The sequence below is a fragment of the Cottoperca gobio genome, chromosome 1, assembly GCF_900634415.1.
Source record: "Cottoperca gobio chromosome 1, fCotGob3.1, whole genome shotgun sequence".
Lineage (NCBI taxonomy): Eukaryota > Metazoa > Chordata > Actinopteri > Perciformes > Bovichtidae > Cottoperca > Cottoperca gobio.
This window is the reverse complement of record NC_041355.1, coordinates 22,522,165-22,538,686: the sequence shown is the minus strand read 5'-3', so window position 1 is coordinate 22,538,686 and position 16,522 is coordinate 22,522,165. Positions and strand designations below refer to the sequence as shown.

The window sequence follows — 16,522 nt, the reverse complement described above, 5'->3', positions numbered from 1 at the left end:
AGGTTTCAGGAAGTAAGGTTAGTTACAGAAGAGAGAAAGCCTCCTTGGTTTCCCAGCTCATGTTCCATACAAACTTAGTGTTTCAGTGACAGTTTTCAAAGTCAAATGAAAGTTTGTTCACTTGAAGCAATTTGTATTTGAAATCTTTTTTGCATTCTCTCACCCTGTTTAACATGTAATAAATGAGCACTTTGGACCTTCTTCCAGTTACATAACCCATGTCGCTTAGTCAGCTGCGACAGTAGTGTTCAGAACAGATGAAGAGATAAGTGAGTGTTTCTGTACTATTGCATATCTGCCATCTGAAACACGTAACGCCTTTACAAAGTTATAAGTACTTGGAGGTCAATTTAATTTCTTAACATGCTGAACTTTGGGTGATTATTTCACTTAATAAAATGTTTCTATGGTGTTTTTGACTAGAACTCCTCAAAAGTGCAATCATCCACACATCCAAAGCCGCAGTACTGAGAAATGGCTGAATGGTGATGTAGTCTTAACAGGAGGTGTGCCGGCAGAAGGAAGGAGACGCGTTATATCTCGCTCTGCTCCATCCGACCTGCTGTGAACTGACTCAGCCCGGACACACTTGCCCCAGCAGGACTGCTGTCACTGGGGAAGTGACTACTGCCACACAGGCCTTATATTTATCAAACTGGCCATACTTTCTCGGCTGAACGTGAATAAGTATAGTGTGATCCCTGTATGGAAAATTGTCTTTTTGCTTGCCCCCTTTCCAGTATTGTTGGAATTCTAAGGTCCAAAGTGTTTTTGCTATTAAAAATCACCAACTTATTTACTTTTTAAATGGCATTGAACAAATGTAAAGAGCATCTTCATCTCCAATAGTCCATGTTGTTTAAACTCATTAAAATAATTGCATAATTGAGCAGTAGAGGTGATATAAGGTTACGAAACAGGGTGATAGGAATAATAAGAGAAGAGAGGAGATTGAGTCTGTTCTGAGGCCAGATGGGGTATGTAATCCCTCCAGTGTGTTCTGCATCTGCCCTGTGGTCTCCTCCCAGTTGAACATGCTGGAACGCCTCCACAGGGATGCATATAGGAGCCGTAATAATCAGATGCTTTAACCTCCTCAGCTGAGTCCCTTCAACTTGATAGAGTAGTGGTTCCAATTCCAGCTCCTTCTAGATGTCTGAAGTCCTCACCTTTTCTTTAAGGGTAAACCCAGACACGGTGTGTAGGAAGCTCATATTGGATACCTCTATCTGCGTTTTCAGTCTTTTGGTCTTTACCCAGGGTTGAGGGTTTGAAAGTAGATTGGCCAATCAATCTTTACCAACCTATAGTGGAACGCCTTCACACATCTGTTTCCCCCAAAGACTCCGTTAATGACACAGCTCTTGCTCTGGTACCCCAAAGTCCCCTAATCAAGATATCTCAAGCAGAGACTGTATACAAGAAATGGATGTAGTCACCGTGACGCTCCCTGTTTTTGGCCCTCACCATCTTGGTTTTTTGGAACCAGCAATGACAGGAAAAGGGGGAGCTTAGTACAACCAAACACTGAAAAATATATTTTTAGGCGAACAACTATTAAAATTAACTTGTGTGAACTGAAAACACATTGTGAAAGTTCTAAGGCAAAAACGCGGACAACACCACGACCAGGCATAGCTGTGGTAGCGACCTGTCGATCACAAGGTAGCCCCACGATAAAGCATACGGGAAGGAAACGACATTGCTCCTCCTGAATCTGAACACCATATTCCACAATATGAACTGTCATTAATAATACAAAAGCCCTCAGTGTATCATAGTGTCATTGTTGTAGCTTTAGAGGCAATAATGAATTGAATTTAGTCAGAAACGAGTCTAAAAGTCAATCAAATCAATTCAGTCCACACAACTGATCATACATCCTTCTCCCTGAGCTTTAATACCAAGAAGCAAAGATGTTCTCGGAAGTCATCTCTCTCTGTCCAGTTGATATGATCATCAGCGATTGTCTGCTGTTAAAGGCTTTCTTTCCCTTGACCTAAACTACTGTGACTCACACAAAGTCCTAATTGAAGTCATGTTTTTGACTTTTACACTCTGCATTCTCTGTGTGTAAAAAATTGCTTATCAGGCTCATCTTACACGTGGTGTGCAGTTAAAACCTTTTGAAAATTCCCAATCCAATCTGTGTGTTTCTGTGTTTTTGTGCGGTGACCGACTGTAGTATTGGCAAAGTGCAGCTGAGAGCTTTCAAACTGATCTCTATGGGAGGTTGTAGGGTTGACTACTGGTTAGGGCTGTCAAATTAACGCGTTAATTTCGATTAATTAATCACAGAAAAAATAATGCGTTAAAAATATTAACGCTGATTAATCGCGCTCCTAGATGCCCCTGACTTTTCCTCGACAGCACAGAGCTCTGACTTTTCTGATTCATAGCATGAACAAAATACAGAAGTTAATTGAGGTTAATTAAAAACACCATTTCATCCTAATGATCAAACTGCTGTCATTCAAGCTGAGGGACAGACCAAACAAGTGCACCGGACTGCCTCAATGGCCGAGTCCACTGTGTTCACATGGCAACAAAGTATTGAATTTAAATGAGCCAAGCGATCTCTGGCGTTTGTGTGTTGAGAGCACAAAAGAGATGAACTACAGCACTATGTGACATTGATATATTGTATAACACATATATGAAACTAAACAATTGTATCCCATTTTTCTGCTGATAATGGCAACCATTTCCCCCATCATGTTGCAGAGCAGGATGCATTTTCTCATTCACTCGGATTGTAAGTCGGCGTCATTATTTATGACGGATGAAGACCATTTACATACTTCTGCTTGAGCGCCGCATGACCACCACAGAAGATAAATAAAGCATGATTTACTGTCAGCTAGCAGAATAAACGTATTATAGTTTTCATTTTTCCCCCCTTGTGGGTAAATTAGTGCTAATGTTGAAGGATCAGTGACTGAAACCGTCCATTGATTGAGGCGCCTGTCAGCCACAGAGAAGTGGCGGGTGTAGCTTACCGATGCAATATAGAGAAAAGTACACATAAAGTTGGGTCGGGTAGTGTTACAGAGGGATATTTCTTTTCCCTCACAAACTATCTTTGGCCAGCATCATCTTCCAGAGTACACGTTAACCATTTAGGCATCACATTAACGTTAATCAGCTACAGCGGTGACATTTGCTCTTCAAACTGGTGAAAACAACGATCATTCCCGGCTGTAAATATGTTACTAAAATGTTTTGGTTTGATAAGATATTCGTAAGTGTCAGATATTCTTCCATCTTGGTATTTAGCCAAACAGGAACCAGATCCAAAATGGAACAGACAATCAGAACCCAACCTTACCGCGACTATTTTAGTGCTTACGTTTTGTTGTGGCAAATTCTGTGAACTGATTAATATCGACTTTTGGCTTTTAAATGACTGGGGAATGTCATGATTCGGTGCTCTGCTTTGCTAACGTTTGTCTCTTGATGATGGCCGACAAAGTATTCACAAAATACTTCATCTTTGTCTTACAAAACAAATTATGAAGTTATCCTAAATGTGCCCAAACGCTTGCTTGTTTTTAAGATGAAATATAAAATGACTTGTACGTTGTACAGTGTCCGGCTGCTGCACTGGGCTCTCGTGGGTGGGTTCCGTTTTTTTCTTGTTCCGTTAACATAATGTTATTAATGACAATACAATACTTGATTGTCATTTGTTAATGGAACCAGAATTGTAGAGGATGAGCACCACAATTCTTATATGAATTGATAAGGCAAGAGGATACAATGCTTTGAAAAAATTCATCTTCCTTCTCCTCCTTCTCTTTGTTTCTTCCTCCATGTCCTTCATTTTCCTCTCTGTTCCTTTGGTGTACTTCACATCCAAACAAGCTTAGTGTTGATTTGTGATTGAGAGGCCAGAGGTTGACTTAACTCATTTCCTCTCTCTGACAACAAGTGGCAGCTGCTGTCATCCCAGTTAACACGTCCTTAGAGGAAACATTTCCTCTTTCACAGGAATAATGAAAGCCATCCATTTAATGAATCTGCATTCCTTGTTATTGCGTTGTGTACTTTAAGGTTATTAAAACACTCACCATCATAAACATTGAAACATAATGTTGATGAACTTGTTTCTAAGTGTAAGTCTTCCATGGGGTCTCAAGCGTGAAGAAGAGAGATTAAGTGACGCACTATACCTTTTTCAGGAGTAGGTGTTCTATCACGATGGTAACTTGAAATGTTCCTGGTCTTTTTAACTTGCATCTAGTTGTTTGCTGTCACCACACACTTTTTTGTTGTCTAAAATGTATCCTGATGTGTGTGACAGCCAGAGAGGCGCCCACTGCACCTTACAGCTTATTTTTAATTGCATCCTGAATGCTTACGGTACTTTGAAAAGGTCGCCTGTTCTCAGGATGTGACATGATGATAAATGGTGACGGCAACACAGAAAACACCTTCTTTAAAAAGAGTTTGTTTCCTTCGGCCTTGATGGAGGTTGTTGAGGTGGTGTGACACAAAGAAGCGTTGGGCGGACAGCTGCCGTTTGCAGTCAGCAGGCCCCCCCCCCCCCCCACAGACACACGCACACAGGCCTCTTTCTCCCAGAGAATTGTGATTGGTATATTCAAATGGACTCTCCTAGGTGTCTTCCTCATACATATGAATTTGTCTTAATCTCTCTATGCCGCTTTAATTTAATATTCTTGACTGTCATGGATGTAAATGAAAAACTTTGCTAAATAATCTAAATACAATTGGGATTGGTCTGAAATAACTACTACAAGCAGGTCAGTGTCAACACTTGTCCCACCTGCCTGTTTTCCGCTCGTTCTCTCTTTCCTCATTTAATTTGGCACTCTCCTTCCAAAATGATACCTCCCCACTACCGAGGTCCCTCACTAACACCATTATGCCATTCAGATACCACTTGATATCACCGGGATGAGTGCTGCGTCTCACGGCATTCAGACGCTCTTATCTGATTATGCTTAAAATTGAATCAGCCTGCCAGCTCTGCTATCACTGCAACTCAAACTAATCCAGATACGGGAAACTGAAATACGGCATCTTTGATCAAGGTCCGTTAAATTCGCCCCTGTAGGATGTGTCATGCGGTGACCTATGAGCAAACTACAATTAATAATTAGGATCTAGCATTATTTAAATAAAGATCCCACAGCTGTAGCATTTAAACACCAAGGATCATACACTACTGTATAGCTCAAACGGTCATAAAAGAGAGACTCTGAAGGAGCACGTGGGTTTTTGGTATAAATGTTATACTGTAAATTCTCAAAGCCAGTATTAAAAGTCTCAAATAATATCGGTAGCCTGCATGTACAATTAAAGACTGGTTGCTAATAAAGGCCAGGTAAAAACGTTGAGAGGTGCAATTACCTGTACTGTAATGAATCACATGATACATTTAGCATAATGAACATTTCCATAATGCCAATGGAAATGTACTGAGTCTGAGTAATGTTACATTCAGCTCTGAATCTCTGAAAAGAAGTACTGTTTTCATTCTATGTTTAATTCCAATCATTTGTACTCATCATTGTACCATTTGTACTATATTTCAGTGATTGAAACTCATCACTTCCTGCCGATGTTTTAAATTAAAAGCCTACCAGCATCGTTGGAATTATGCCCTTTTAGATACTGATAGCTTTAAAGGATGGGACCACTGAGGCGATTTCAATAATTAAACTTGAACAATTGAGTATATTAATAACAGCTAGATGTTTTTTAAAGCAAATTGTTTTATGTGCAAAAGATATTTACTATCCAAGCCAACCAAGATGTAGCAGATGTTTTCTAAGGACCATTTTGCTTATTTGTATTATTATTATATTCTGGCCTTGAGTAAGGTTGAGTATGGAATTGCTATTTCCTTTTCATCCTTGTCCGTCATGGACTTCCTTGTTGATTTATTTGAAAGATATTATGTTAATGTTGGCTTTAGCAACATGACCTTTACAGACTGGCCATCAATTGAAATGTTTGTCCCGTCATTGGTGTAGATGATTTGGCAACTTATTGTTTGACTGTTAAGTAGCCGACATGGGAGATTAATGTCTTTTGTTGTTTGTTTTGTGAGGAAGAAATGTAATGAATAAAATTATGAAAAAAAGAGAGATGTGACACACCAGTGCAGGAAGTGGTGAGTTTAATTGACGGTATCTTAACAGCGATGGGAAGAAATGGAAGCGACTGGAAGTATTTAATGATTGAAACAGTATTTTTGTTAGAGAAGAGAAACTCAAAGCAGAGTACAGAGTATAACATGACTATGTTGTATTCATGAAATAAGGGCTGTAAAAATGTATATTTATACTGAAATGATCAAGACAATGTGTAAACCTTTAGCAGATTTTTAGTTTGTATTTGAAGTATGCAGCATTATTAGCAATATTAAATGGTGGCCGATCAGAAAGCAAGGACAAGTCTTACTAAAATATGATTAAGTATACTCATCTTATAAAACAGCTGGATTATAATAAAGACATGTCTCCTATATAAGCCTGTTTCAAATATAGCTTTGCTCCCTCTTGTATTTGAGATAAATAAAGAGGGATCATTTTGTTCTAGGGAGAGTTTTTAATGTCTTTGTATTTGTATTTGTGCCTACAATCACATTTTGGAAACCGTTCTCGCTCCCCAACACTGTGGAGATTCGAGGCCGAGTGTTTTTGTCTTGTTGTTTTTCGGCTGTTTGTGTAGTTGGAAGTTTTTGCGAGAAGTTGGGGTTCAAATATGGCTTCTATTGTGATTCAAAGCCATTTGACAGGAGGCAGGCTGTTTGGTGAAAGGCATGTTAGTTATGTAACAGACGGGCCTTGGTGAGTGTGATAATGATTCAGACCGGGCTAACGGGTGCTTTACTGTTACATAACTAGTTGACACCTCTGTGTCCCTTCCATCCACGCAGTCACTTTATTTAATGAAGTGAAGGGTCACAAACAATGCACACCTCCTCCTTCTTTTAGGATTTCTCTCACGCTTCTGAAATCACCGAGCCCGGTGAAGTATGATCTAAAGTTAGCAACAGGTGGCTGAGAAAACGGGTTGACAGAAGTGCAGCAACAGTAGCGTCACCTCAAACTCGTTCTGTGTTTTTGTTTTCATTTGTGTAGTTTCAAATCTGCACTCAAAAAGGACTGCTCCGACTTATTTGTGAAACAGCATTATACAAGAGGTTTGCAGAGCTGCTACTGTATTGTGTGTGTATATTGTAAATACCTTCCTACTATCAACAGCTGGTTTAAAGTTCACACTCGGAAGTGTAAAAGCTTCCTTGTTTACCCAGAAATGTTTCTCTAATTTAAGACCAACTATCCTATAAATGCTCCCAGCTCCGTGGGTTGATGACTGCAGTTTTCATCTCAAATCATTATGGTTCTAAAATGTGAAAGGGCATTTAAACATTTTTTTGAGTCAATATAATGTTGGATCACTGCAAACAAAAAGTCTCCATCAGCTGTGCCAACTCCTTAGTCACTCATGCCCAAGTCAGATCCTTATTTCTGGGCTGCACAAAACAGCCAAACAAACGCAGCTTACAAATATATTGTAACTAAATAGTTTGTTGGTGAAATATTAAGAGGCAATGTCTTTTGGTCAACTGTATTGTAAATAATTTAGGATTTCACAGTGGTACAAAGTTCTGAACACATACAAGTGGGTGGCCAATTCATATAAAAGCCAACACAGCATTTTGGAAAGGTATTGTTCAATGCTTCTCTAATCTGAGGACGTGTACTGGAGGGATAAACAACATTATTCCAAAACATATTCCCTTTCTTTGTGTTTTTCTGACGGTGTTTTTTATTGATCTTCTATGTTCTGTTAACTCACACTGTACGTTTTCACTGCTCTTTCGTCACGGCAAGAAACTAAGAGTTTAATGCTCGCGCTTTATGAAATTGAACGACTGGTCACTGGGAGCTCGCACTGAACATAAACACAGAACCTTCTATCGGTTTTGTGCTTTGGCGATTCCAATAATCTATTAGTACACTGGTTTCTGTCCTCTTTTATATCTTGCCAAAATCCCTGCAGTACTTGACAGTCTGATAAGATAAGTGAATGATCTCCAGTCTTCCCACATTTCCTGCAACATAAAGCTGATTCTGAACCTTTATCAAACCTTCAATGGAGTCCTGGAAAATCTGCTTTTTATCTTCCAATTAAATTATTTCCATAGATGACTGTTAATAGCTTTGTGGCTACTGATACAGATATCCTCCCAAGTATAGTCCTCATAAATTATATTTTAATTCTAACTCCATTGTACTTTCAACATTTGACATTACTTTTCTGCCATGTCAGCTGTTAACATTCTGTAGATGTGGGAGATATGTTTTTTTACTAAGTGTTCCATTACCATAATAAAATACTGTCAGATAATGGTCGGGTCTCCTTTAATCTTTCCCCACTCTGTATGGCTTTTAATGTAGTGCCCTGTTTGTAGGTATCGCAGCAGATCATTTGGGGGTAATATATAAGATTTTATTTCACTGCCCTTGAATGGCTGATTTATTGTATCAACTATCTCACTGATGGAAGGATATCTATGTTGCCTGGCTCTTGACAGTGCTCCCCCCAGTCTCTCTCTCTAACCTATACGGACAATTCTGCAGCAAAGTTCAGTTTTATTTATATTACAACACAGTCTAAATCAAAATGACAGTTTTAACCACAACAAATTCTACTCCAGTTATATTAAAACAAGATCAATGTATTTTCTGGCCTGCCACAAATAAATCTGATTGTTCAACAGCCAAGATCGTTGATCATTTGGTAATTATTCAGGCATCCTTTACCCCGTGTACCCACTTTCCCACTGAACCTCAAACAACAGCCGATCTTGCCCAATTCTAAAAGTAGTGGGGGTTGATCAATTTGGGATTAATCCATAGAGAATGCGCCTAGTTTTACACCAAATGTGTTGAACTGGGTTAAGATCTGGTGACAACAGCATATGGTTCACTTTATTTTCATACCCACCAAACCATTCAGTGAATATTGGTAGTGTCGTCCTGACAGAGACCACTTCAATTAGAGCCGTTTCATTAAAGGATAAACGGGCCTAGATCTTTTCAACTGTCATATTGATCCAAAGAAGCTAGAGCGGTCGGTCACTAATTGGAGGATTGGCGGTTCGATCCCTACATGTTAGTGTCCTCGCAGGTGGCACCCTGTATGGACCAGTGTTTGAATGTGTGTGAATGGATAAATGCAGGCTTGTCTTGTAAAGTGCTTTGAGTGGTTGCTAAGACGACAAAAGCACTATATAAATGTAGTCCATTTACCATTTAACATCTTTCCCTGATTTAAAAGTCGTTACCGACAATTAACCTCATACTGTACCTATTAACTAAAATGTAAAATATGAAAAAAGGAATCTTTTCTCATACTATTTAAAGTATGAGCCACGATCAGGACATGAGTCTGTTTCATTGCCCTCAAAGAAACTTGGTTCTCCTGCCTGTTTTCTAGTCGACCATAGAAATGTCTGTTGGACACTGCTGGATCACATGGACTCTGTGACGCGCTCACACGAAGCGTGGTGACGCACACATAAAGATATATGAAAAGAAAACATGGGATGATCCCCTCATGACCATCCAGCCTAGTGTCTCACACAGCAGATGTACATGTCTTTGTTGTCTCTCTTTGGTATATGTTGATTAATGCTATTTAAACCCCAACAATACCAGCAGGGATTGCATCACCTAACATGATGAATAGAGATGTAACGCTTTTTGCATTTTATTTTTATTACACCCCATCTGCAATACATATTTACAAGACACCTTTGCTGCCTGATCCAAATGTTATTAAGGATTGGAAAACACTACGTCACATAGTGTCAAGCTTGTGAGATATCAGTTCCTACTTCTGTCCACATGTAAAACCATCATGCTGAAGCCTTCCTCTCTTCTGCCCTGTTTTTCCAGGCACGTTACAAACAGAGTCTGGACCCCACGGTGGACGAGGTGAAGAAGTTGTGTACGTCGCTGAGACGCAACGCCAAAGAGGAGCGAGTCCTCTTCCACTACAACGGCCACGGGGTGCCACGGCCCACTGTCAACGGAGAGATCTGGGTCTTTAATAAGGTAACACACACAAACAAGATCAGTCGCCATTAACTTCTAGCCCTTTACTGCAACAAGGTTCAAAGGAAAAGGTAATTATCTGTTGCTGAGATGTCTCCGGCTGTGTTAACAACACAAGTGCAATTATAATGCAATCAAGGTAATAATCAGATTGAACACTATACTCTCGTTAGATCGATGCAGTAAAGCTCCTAGTCGCAAGGTTTTATTAACATTAATAAACACCAGCGTTGACATGTCAGTTGCATTTATTGAACTGTGGTCAGACTGTCTGCTCCCAGTTATTGTCTTATAAGGAGAAGTGTGTACAGGGAGAAGAAAATGAGTTCATGGCATATGTAATTACATCACTTAAACATATGGGCAGCTGTCAAACTATGGAACCATATAACAGAGCAAATCTTATTGTTATGGTCTGGTCTGGCTTAATATCTTACATAGCACAGCAATAAGTACTCTGTTCTCAAAGAGAGAAAATATTCACAAAAATAAGGAAACATTTCTAGGACAATTTCTATGTTCTGTCCACTTCCTTTACCAACTTTTCCCTCTTGGATTTGTTATGTGGCTTTCTCAAAGTCATTATCTCAAAGTCATTATCTCAGAATGAGGTTACACAATGGTGATTGAACCTATAGCCCACTGATAAAAACACCTTGCATTTGCAGTATTACAAGCGGCGACCTTTATGAATCTATGGAAAGTGAGATTGAATAATTACCGCTTATCAGCAATGATCTTCGAGACCTTAAAACCTTACAGGGTCACATACAGAGCAATAATGTACTTGCTTTTAATTGTCCAGTCCTGGAGCGTAGTTGTGTTAGCAATGTTAAAATTAGCATTACATTTAATGAAATGTTTTTATTTGATTGAAGGGACACTACATTAAACAATTAATCGGCAGTCCCTTTGTCTGATGTTGTTAGGCATCCGATAATGATAAGAATAATACAATATGTAAAATAGTTAAAACATACTACATTGTGGCAAATAGCAATATAGATATCCAAATACACGTAGTAGTCTTGTTAAATGTGGAAATAAATATAGTTGTTTCTCTATAAGCCATTTCTTAACATTACACTTAAATGAATAATATGATGGGGACCCTCTAATTAATTGTGGTGTGGTGCTCTGAAGGAAAAGAAGACCTGCATAAATGCAGTTTTTCTGAGTAGGATATGTTTGTGAAATAAAAATTACAATGCCAAAACGATACGAATAGAAACTAAATGGAGTTTCTCTCCGCGGAACGAATTTTGGGCAAAAATCAATTAATTTTAATTTACAATTTTAATCATCCCTACAAGGGCAATTATATGCAGCTGCTCGCTTAAACTGTACGTGCAAGTCTGGTGGTAAATACATGAAATGTTCTTACTGAGTTTTCTACAGAATTCAGATCATATCTATGATTGAGGGATTTCCTCCACGCGGCTCTCAACATAGCGATGGCGGCTAGCAGCTAACGCTAACAGCTAGAAAAGGGCAAACAACGGCAACAGTGCTGACGGAGCTAACTGTGGTTACCTGAGGGGAAGCCGGAGGGTGGGTGTTACGTTTCCGCAACAATGCTGTGGACGGAGTTATCAGCTGTGACTGCCGTATTAGATTAGCTAGTGAGGGACTCACACGCACTAACATGCACACGCGGCCGGTCGGCTACAGAGTAGCTGGCATTACAACACACAGAGTGTGACTTCATTGCTCAGGAAGACATTACTCCACTACATCTTTACATATCAAACAGTTGTTTGCTACTATATATTAATGCCCTGAATGCCGTATATAGAACCTTTAATAAAGAGATAATAATGTCAACCTTCTTTATCCATACAAACATTTTCCTGAGAAATAGCAGAGGGGTCAAAGTGGAGAACAGCAATATCATGAATAAGTGACGGGGTTTGATATGTCATTTTACACACTATACAACCTCACCCAGTCTTTATGTTTGTCAGTTACTGTCGTGTGACTGCGATGATTTAAATGATGGTCGTAAAGAGACGCGCAGAGGTGGGAAGGGAGATGGAAAACCCCACAGAGGCTGTTTGTCACCAATGTAGCGATGATGTGTTTGGCACTTAAACTAAAATTAGACCAAGGTTCTTGCAGGTCAACTGCGCGTTGAGTAAGGGGAGTACCTCAACAGGGGTCCTGGGCTTCTTGAACAACTCCTATGGGCAAATGACTTAACAAGTAAACGTGTTCCTTAAAGCCCACATGCATGCCGTGATCTTGTGGTTGGGACTTCTGAATCAGAGATAAAACCACGAGTTGTTCATGGCCTTGTCCTATAAGTAAGCACCCACTCACAATGATGCACCGCTGCTGTCTGGGCTTCAGCGTTGCCTCCACGTCCCCAGTACACCCTCGGGCGTGATGTCCTCTTCTCTTCCTCCACATGTCCCCCCTTATACTTATTGCCTATAAAATGATGGCTGCTGAAACAGGAGATCAGTGGGGGGATTAGGTTTTGCGGCGGGAAAGTGGTGTATAATCAAATGTTCCATTAAGTAACGGGTATAACACCTTTATAGAGCCGTGGTTTTTAGATTTTTTACTCATTAGCTCTTTCTGTGTCTCCATCATCCTCATGTTTCTGTCTCTCTCACTCTCCCTATAATTTAATCTTTTCAGCTGTTTCTCTCCCGCTCTGCTCGCACTTTTCATCAAACAGATGACTAGTTAATAATTAAACGAAAATCTATAAAAGTGAGTAACACAAAGCATCATCTCTTTCTTTCAGAACTACACCCAGTACATCCCGCTGTCCATCTACGACCTGCAGACGTGGATGGGGAGCCCGTCCATCTTTGTGTACGACTGCTCCAACGCGGGAATCATCGTCAAGTCGTTTAAACAGTTCGCCCTGCAGAGAGAGCAGGAGCTGGAGGTGGGCAGCTGCACACACAAACACACTCGTGCTTTACAACATGTCACAACACAGCAGCCATGAATTAGTAGTAGGGTTGTAATTGGAACAAACACACACAGCGTGCAGGCAAACAGGGTGAAATGAACCGCTGGTATTTATGAGTTATTAATGGAAAAAGTGGGAGATTTGTCACCTGCACACACATCGCAAAAACGCATTCCTATATGCTGTATTTATGAAGCAGACCTAAGTGGTGTCAGTGAGCGTCGAGTCATGCCTCTACTCTCTCTGAAAAAGCCAGGATTCCTTCAGTACCATGATCCAGCCAATCAAATGGGCAGCTGGCTCTAAATCATTGAGTTTTGGTTTAGTCTTGGGAGTACACACACACACAAACACTCACACTCTCACACAGACACACACTTCTACCATCCCCAGTCCCTTCAACACTTCATCTTTTTATTACGTTTTCTCTGGCTCTCTCTCTCCCGGCTATGGCATGTTATGTGAATCCCTAATGAGATGGCTCTGTCATTCATCTCAATTATTCATGGAGAAGTTTCAGCCAGACTGTAGATTAGGTGGAAAACGAGAGAGAGAGGGGGGAGTGGGGTACAGGATGAAAAGTATTGAGCATAGACGGGAGGTAGAGCGAGAGTAAAGAGGAGCTGCTGCTGTGAACGCTGCGTTACCCGCTACAGTAAAAGGTGAAGGCAGCAGCCAAACTGCTGAGTTGCCGCAGTGTTTGACAGAGCTCGTCACAAGAGTGTCTCTCCTTCCTCAGCCTCTCCTGCTCTTTTCTCTTTTAGTGTGCAGCGGTCATGTTGAGGCTGCACCATCAGGTATAAAATCACTGCTCTTATTTTGCTAAATATCTTTATCAAGAATTGTTTTGTTTTGGTAATTATTATTTATTTCTTTTTGAATTTGTTCAGTGTAGTTATCTGTATAGATCAGCTACACAGTCACACTTTCTATGCATTGTTTTTATGCATCTACGCCGGTGACAGGGTTATCCACCTGTCCCATTCTCAGGGACTCAGTAACGCCTGGAGGGAATTTCTTGACATTTGGCACAAATGTCCACTTGGACTCAAGGATGAACTGATTATAATTGGGTGGACAGAGGTCAAAGGTCAAATGTTTTCATAATACTTTTACTGGATATACTCAACTGCCCATAAATGCATTGCGTCTCTTCACACTGTCTTATGGCGGACTGCGAGGGTTAGGGTTATGTGAAATGTGAAAAACGCAGGAGCTCATATATATAATTTACTCTAGAAAACATATTTAACATATTTAATGATCTACATTTGCCTTAAAATATACTAGAAAATATTAAATTGAGTAGTAAAGATTATCTGCATGCCACCTGAGCGTGGCCCACCTGGAGGAGAAGAACACCTGTGCGAATGCTGTTCCTGGATTTCAGCTCTGTTTCAGGGACAACAACGAACTGGCCTACAGGGAGGAGGTGAAGCATCTGACAGACTGGTGTCACACCAACAACCTGATCCTGAATGTTGACCAAACAAAAGAGATCATTGTTGACACACACCACTCCTCCTCAACGGCTCAGCAGTGAAGACTACAGACAGCACAAAGTTCTTGGGGGTGCAACTCACAAACAGTCTGACCTGGTCCCTTCACACCTCCTCACTGGTGAAGAAGGCACAGCAGCGCCTGCACTTTCTGCGCAGGTTGAAAAGAGCACAGCTCCCCACTCCCATCCTCACCATGTTCTACAGAGGCACCATAGAGAGCATACTGACCAGTTGCATCTCTACCTGGTCTGGAAACTGCAACACCTCAGACTGGAAGTCTCTGCAGAGAGTGGTGAGGACAGCGGAGAGGATCATCGGGACGTCTCTTCCTTCCATCAGAGACACTGCTAATAAACGCTGCCTCACCTGAGCCCAGAACATTACAAAAGACCCCACTCACCCCCACCAAGGCCTGTTCTCCCTGCTGCCCTCTGGCAAGAGGTTCTGCAGCATAAGGAGCAGAACAACCAGACTCTGCAACAGCTTCTTTCCCCAAACCGTCAGACTGTTGAACCAGAAATAACTTTTTCTACTAAGCAATGTGAACTCCACTCTAAGAACTCTTAAATGTAGCTGAGCTGAGCTTCTGAGAAAACCCATTTCGGCCGCTTGTACCCGTGATCTCGTTCTTTCGGTCATGACCCAGCCTTCATGACCATAGGTGAGGGTAGGAACGAAGATCGACCGGTAGATTGAGAGCTTTGCCTTCTGGCTCAGCTCTCTTTTCGTCACAACAGTGCGGTAAAGCGACTGTAATACCGCCCCCGCTGCTCCGATTCTCCGGCCAATCTCTCGCTCCATTGTCCCCTCACTCGCTAACAAGACCCCGAGGTACTTGAACTCCTTCACTTGGGGTAATGGCTCATTCCCTACCCGGAGTAGGTAATCCACCGGTTTCCTGCTGAGAGCCTTGGCCTCAGATTTGGAGGTGCTGATCCTCATCCCAACCGCTTCACACTCGGCTGCGAACCGATCCAGTGACTGTTGAAGGTCACAGACCGATGATGCCATAAGGACCACATCATCTGCAAAGAGCAGCGATGAGATCCTCAGGTCACCGAACTGCAACCCCTCTCCTCCACGACTACGCCTCGATATCCTATCCATGAAAATCACGAACAGGATTGGTGATAAAGCGCAGCCCTGTCGGAGGCCAACATTCACGGGAAACGAGTCCGACTTACTGCCGAGTATCCGGACACAACTCTCGCTTTGGGCATACAGGGATTGGATGGCCCTCAAAAGTGACCCCCTCACCCCATACTCCCGCAGCACCTCCCACAGTATCACCCGGGGGACCCGGTCATACGCCTTCTCCAGATCCACAAAACGCATGTAGACCGGATGGGCGTACTCCCAGGCCCCCTCCAGGATCCTTGCAAGAGTAAAGAGTTGGTCTGTTGTTCCACGACCAGGACGGAATCCGCATTGTTCCTCTTCAATCAGAGGTTCGACTACCGGCCGAACCCTCCTTTCCAGTACCTTGGAGTAGACTTTACCAGGCAGGCTGAGAAGTGTGATACCCCTGTAGTTGGCACACACTCTCTGGTCCCCCTTTTTAAATAGGGGAACCACCACCCCAGTCTGCCAACCCCTAGGCACTGTCCCAGACTTCCACGCAATGTTGACGAGGCGTGTCAACCAAGACAGCCCCTCAACACCCAAAGCCTTTAGCATTTCTGAACGGATCTCATCAACCCCTGCGGCTTTGCCACTGTGGAGTTGTTTGACTACCTCAGTGACTTCCATCAGGGAAATTGACGATGATCCCCCATCAGCTTCCAGCTCTGCCTCAACCATAGAGGGTGTGTTAGTCGGATTCAGGAGTTCCTCAAAGTGCTCCTTCCAGCGGCCGATAACCTTCTCAGTTGAAGTCAGCAGGGTCCCACCCTTGCTGTACACAGCTTGGATGGTTCCTCGCGTCCCCCTCCTGAGGTGCCGGATGATTTTCCAGAAGCACCTTGGTGCCGACCGAAAGTCCTTCTCCATAGCTT

At 41.8% G+C, this 16,522-nt stretch overlaps 1 protein-coding gene across 9 annotated transcripts in view; it reads left to right on the top strand.

Moving 5' to 3' along the window:
• Window positions 1-16,522, top strand: part of rptor (regulatory associated protein of MTOR, complex 1) — a 174,239-nt gene that overhangs the window by 48,236 nt on the left and 109,481 nt on the right. For all 9 annotated transcript variants that reach the window (XM_029445530.1, XM_029445444.1, XM_029445202.1 and 6 more), the window contains 2 exons: window positions 9,942-10,100; window positions 12,853-12,999. In XM_029445530.1, coding sequence (XP_029301390.1) covers window positions 9,942-10,100; window positions 12,853-12,999 — 306 coding nt within the window. The remainder of the gene's footprint in view (window positions 1-9,941; window positions 10,101-12,852; window positions 13,000-16,522) is intronic.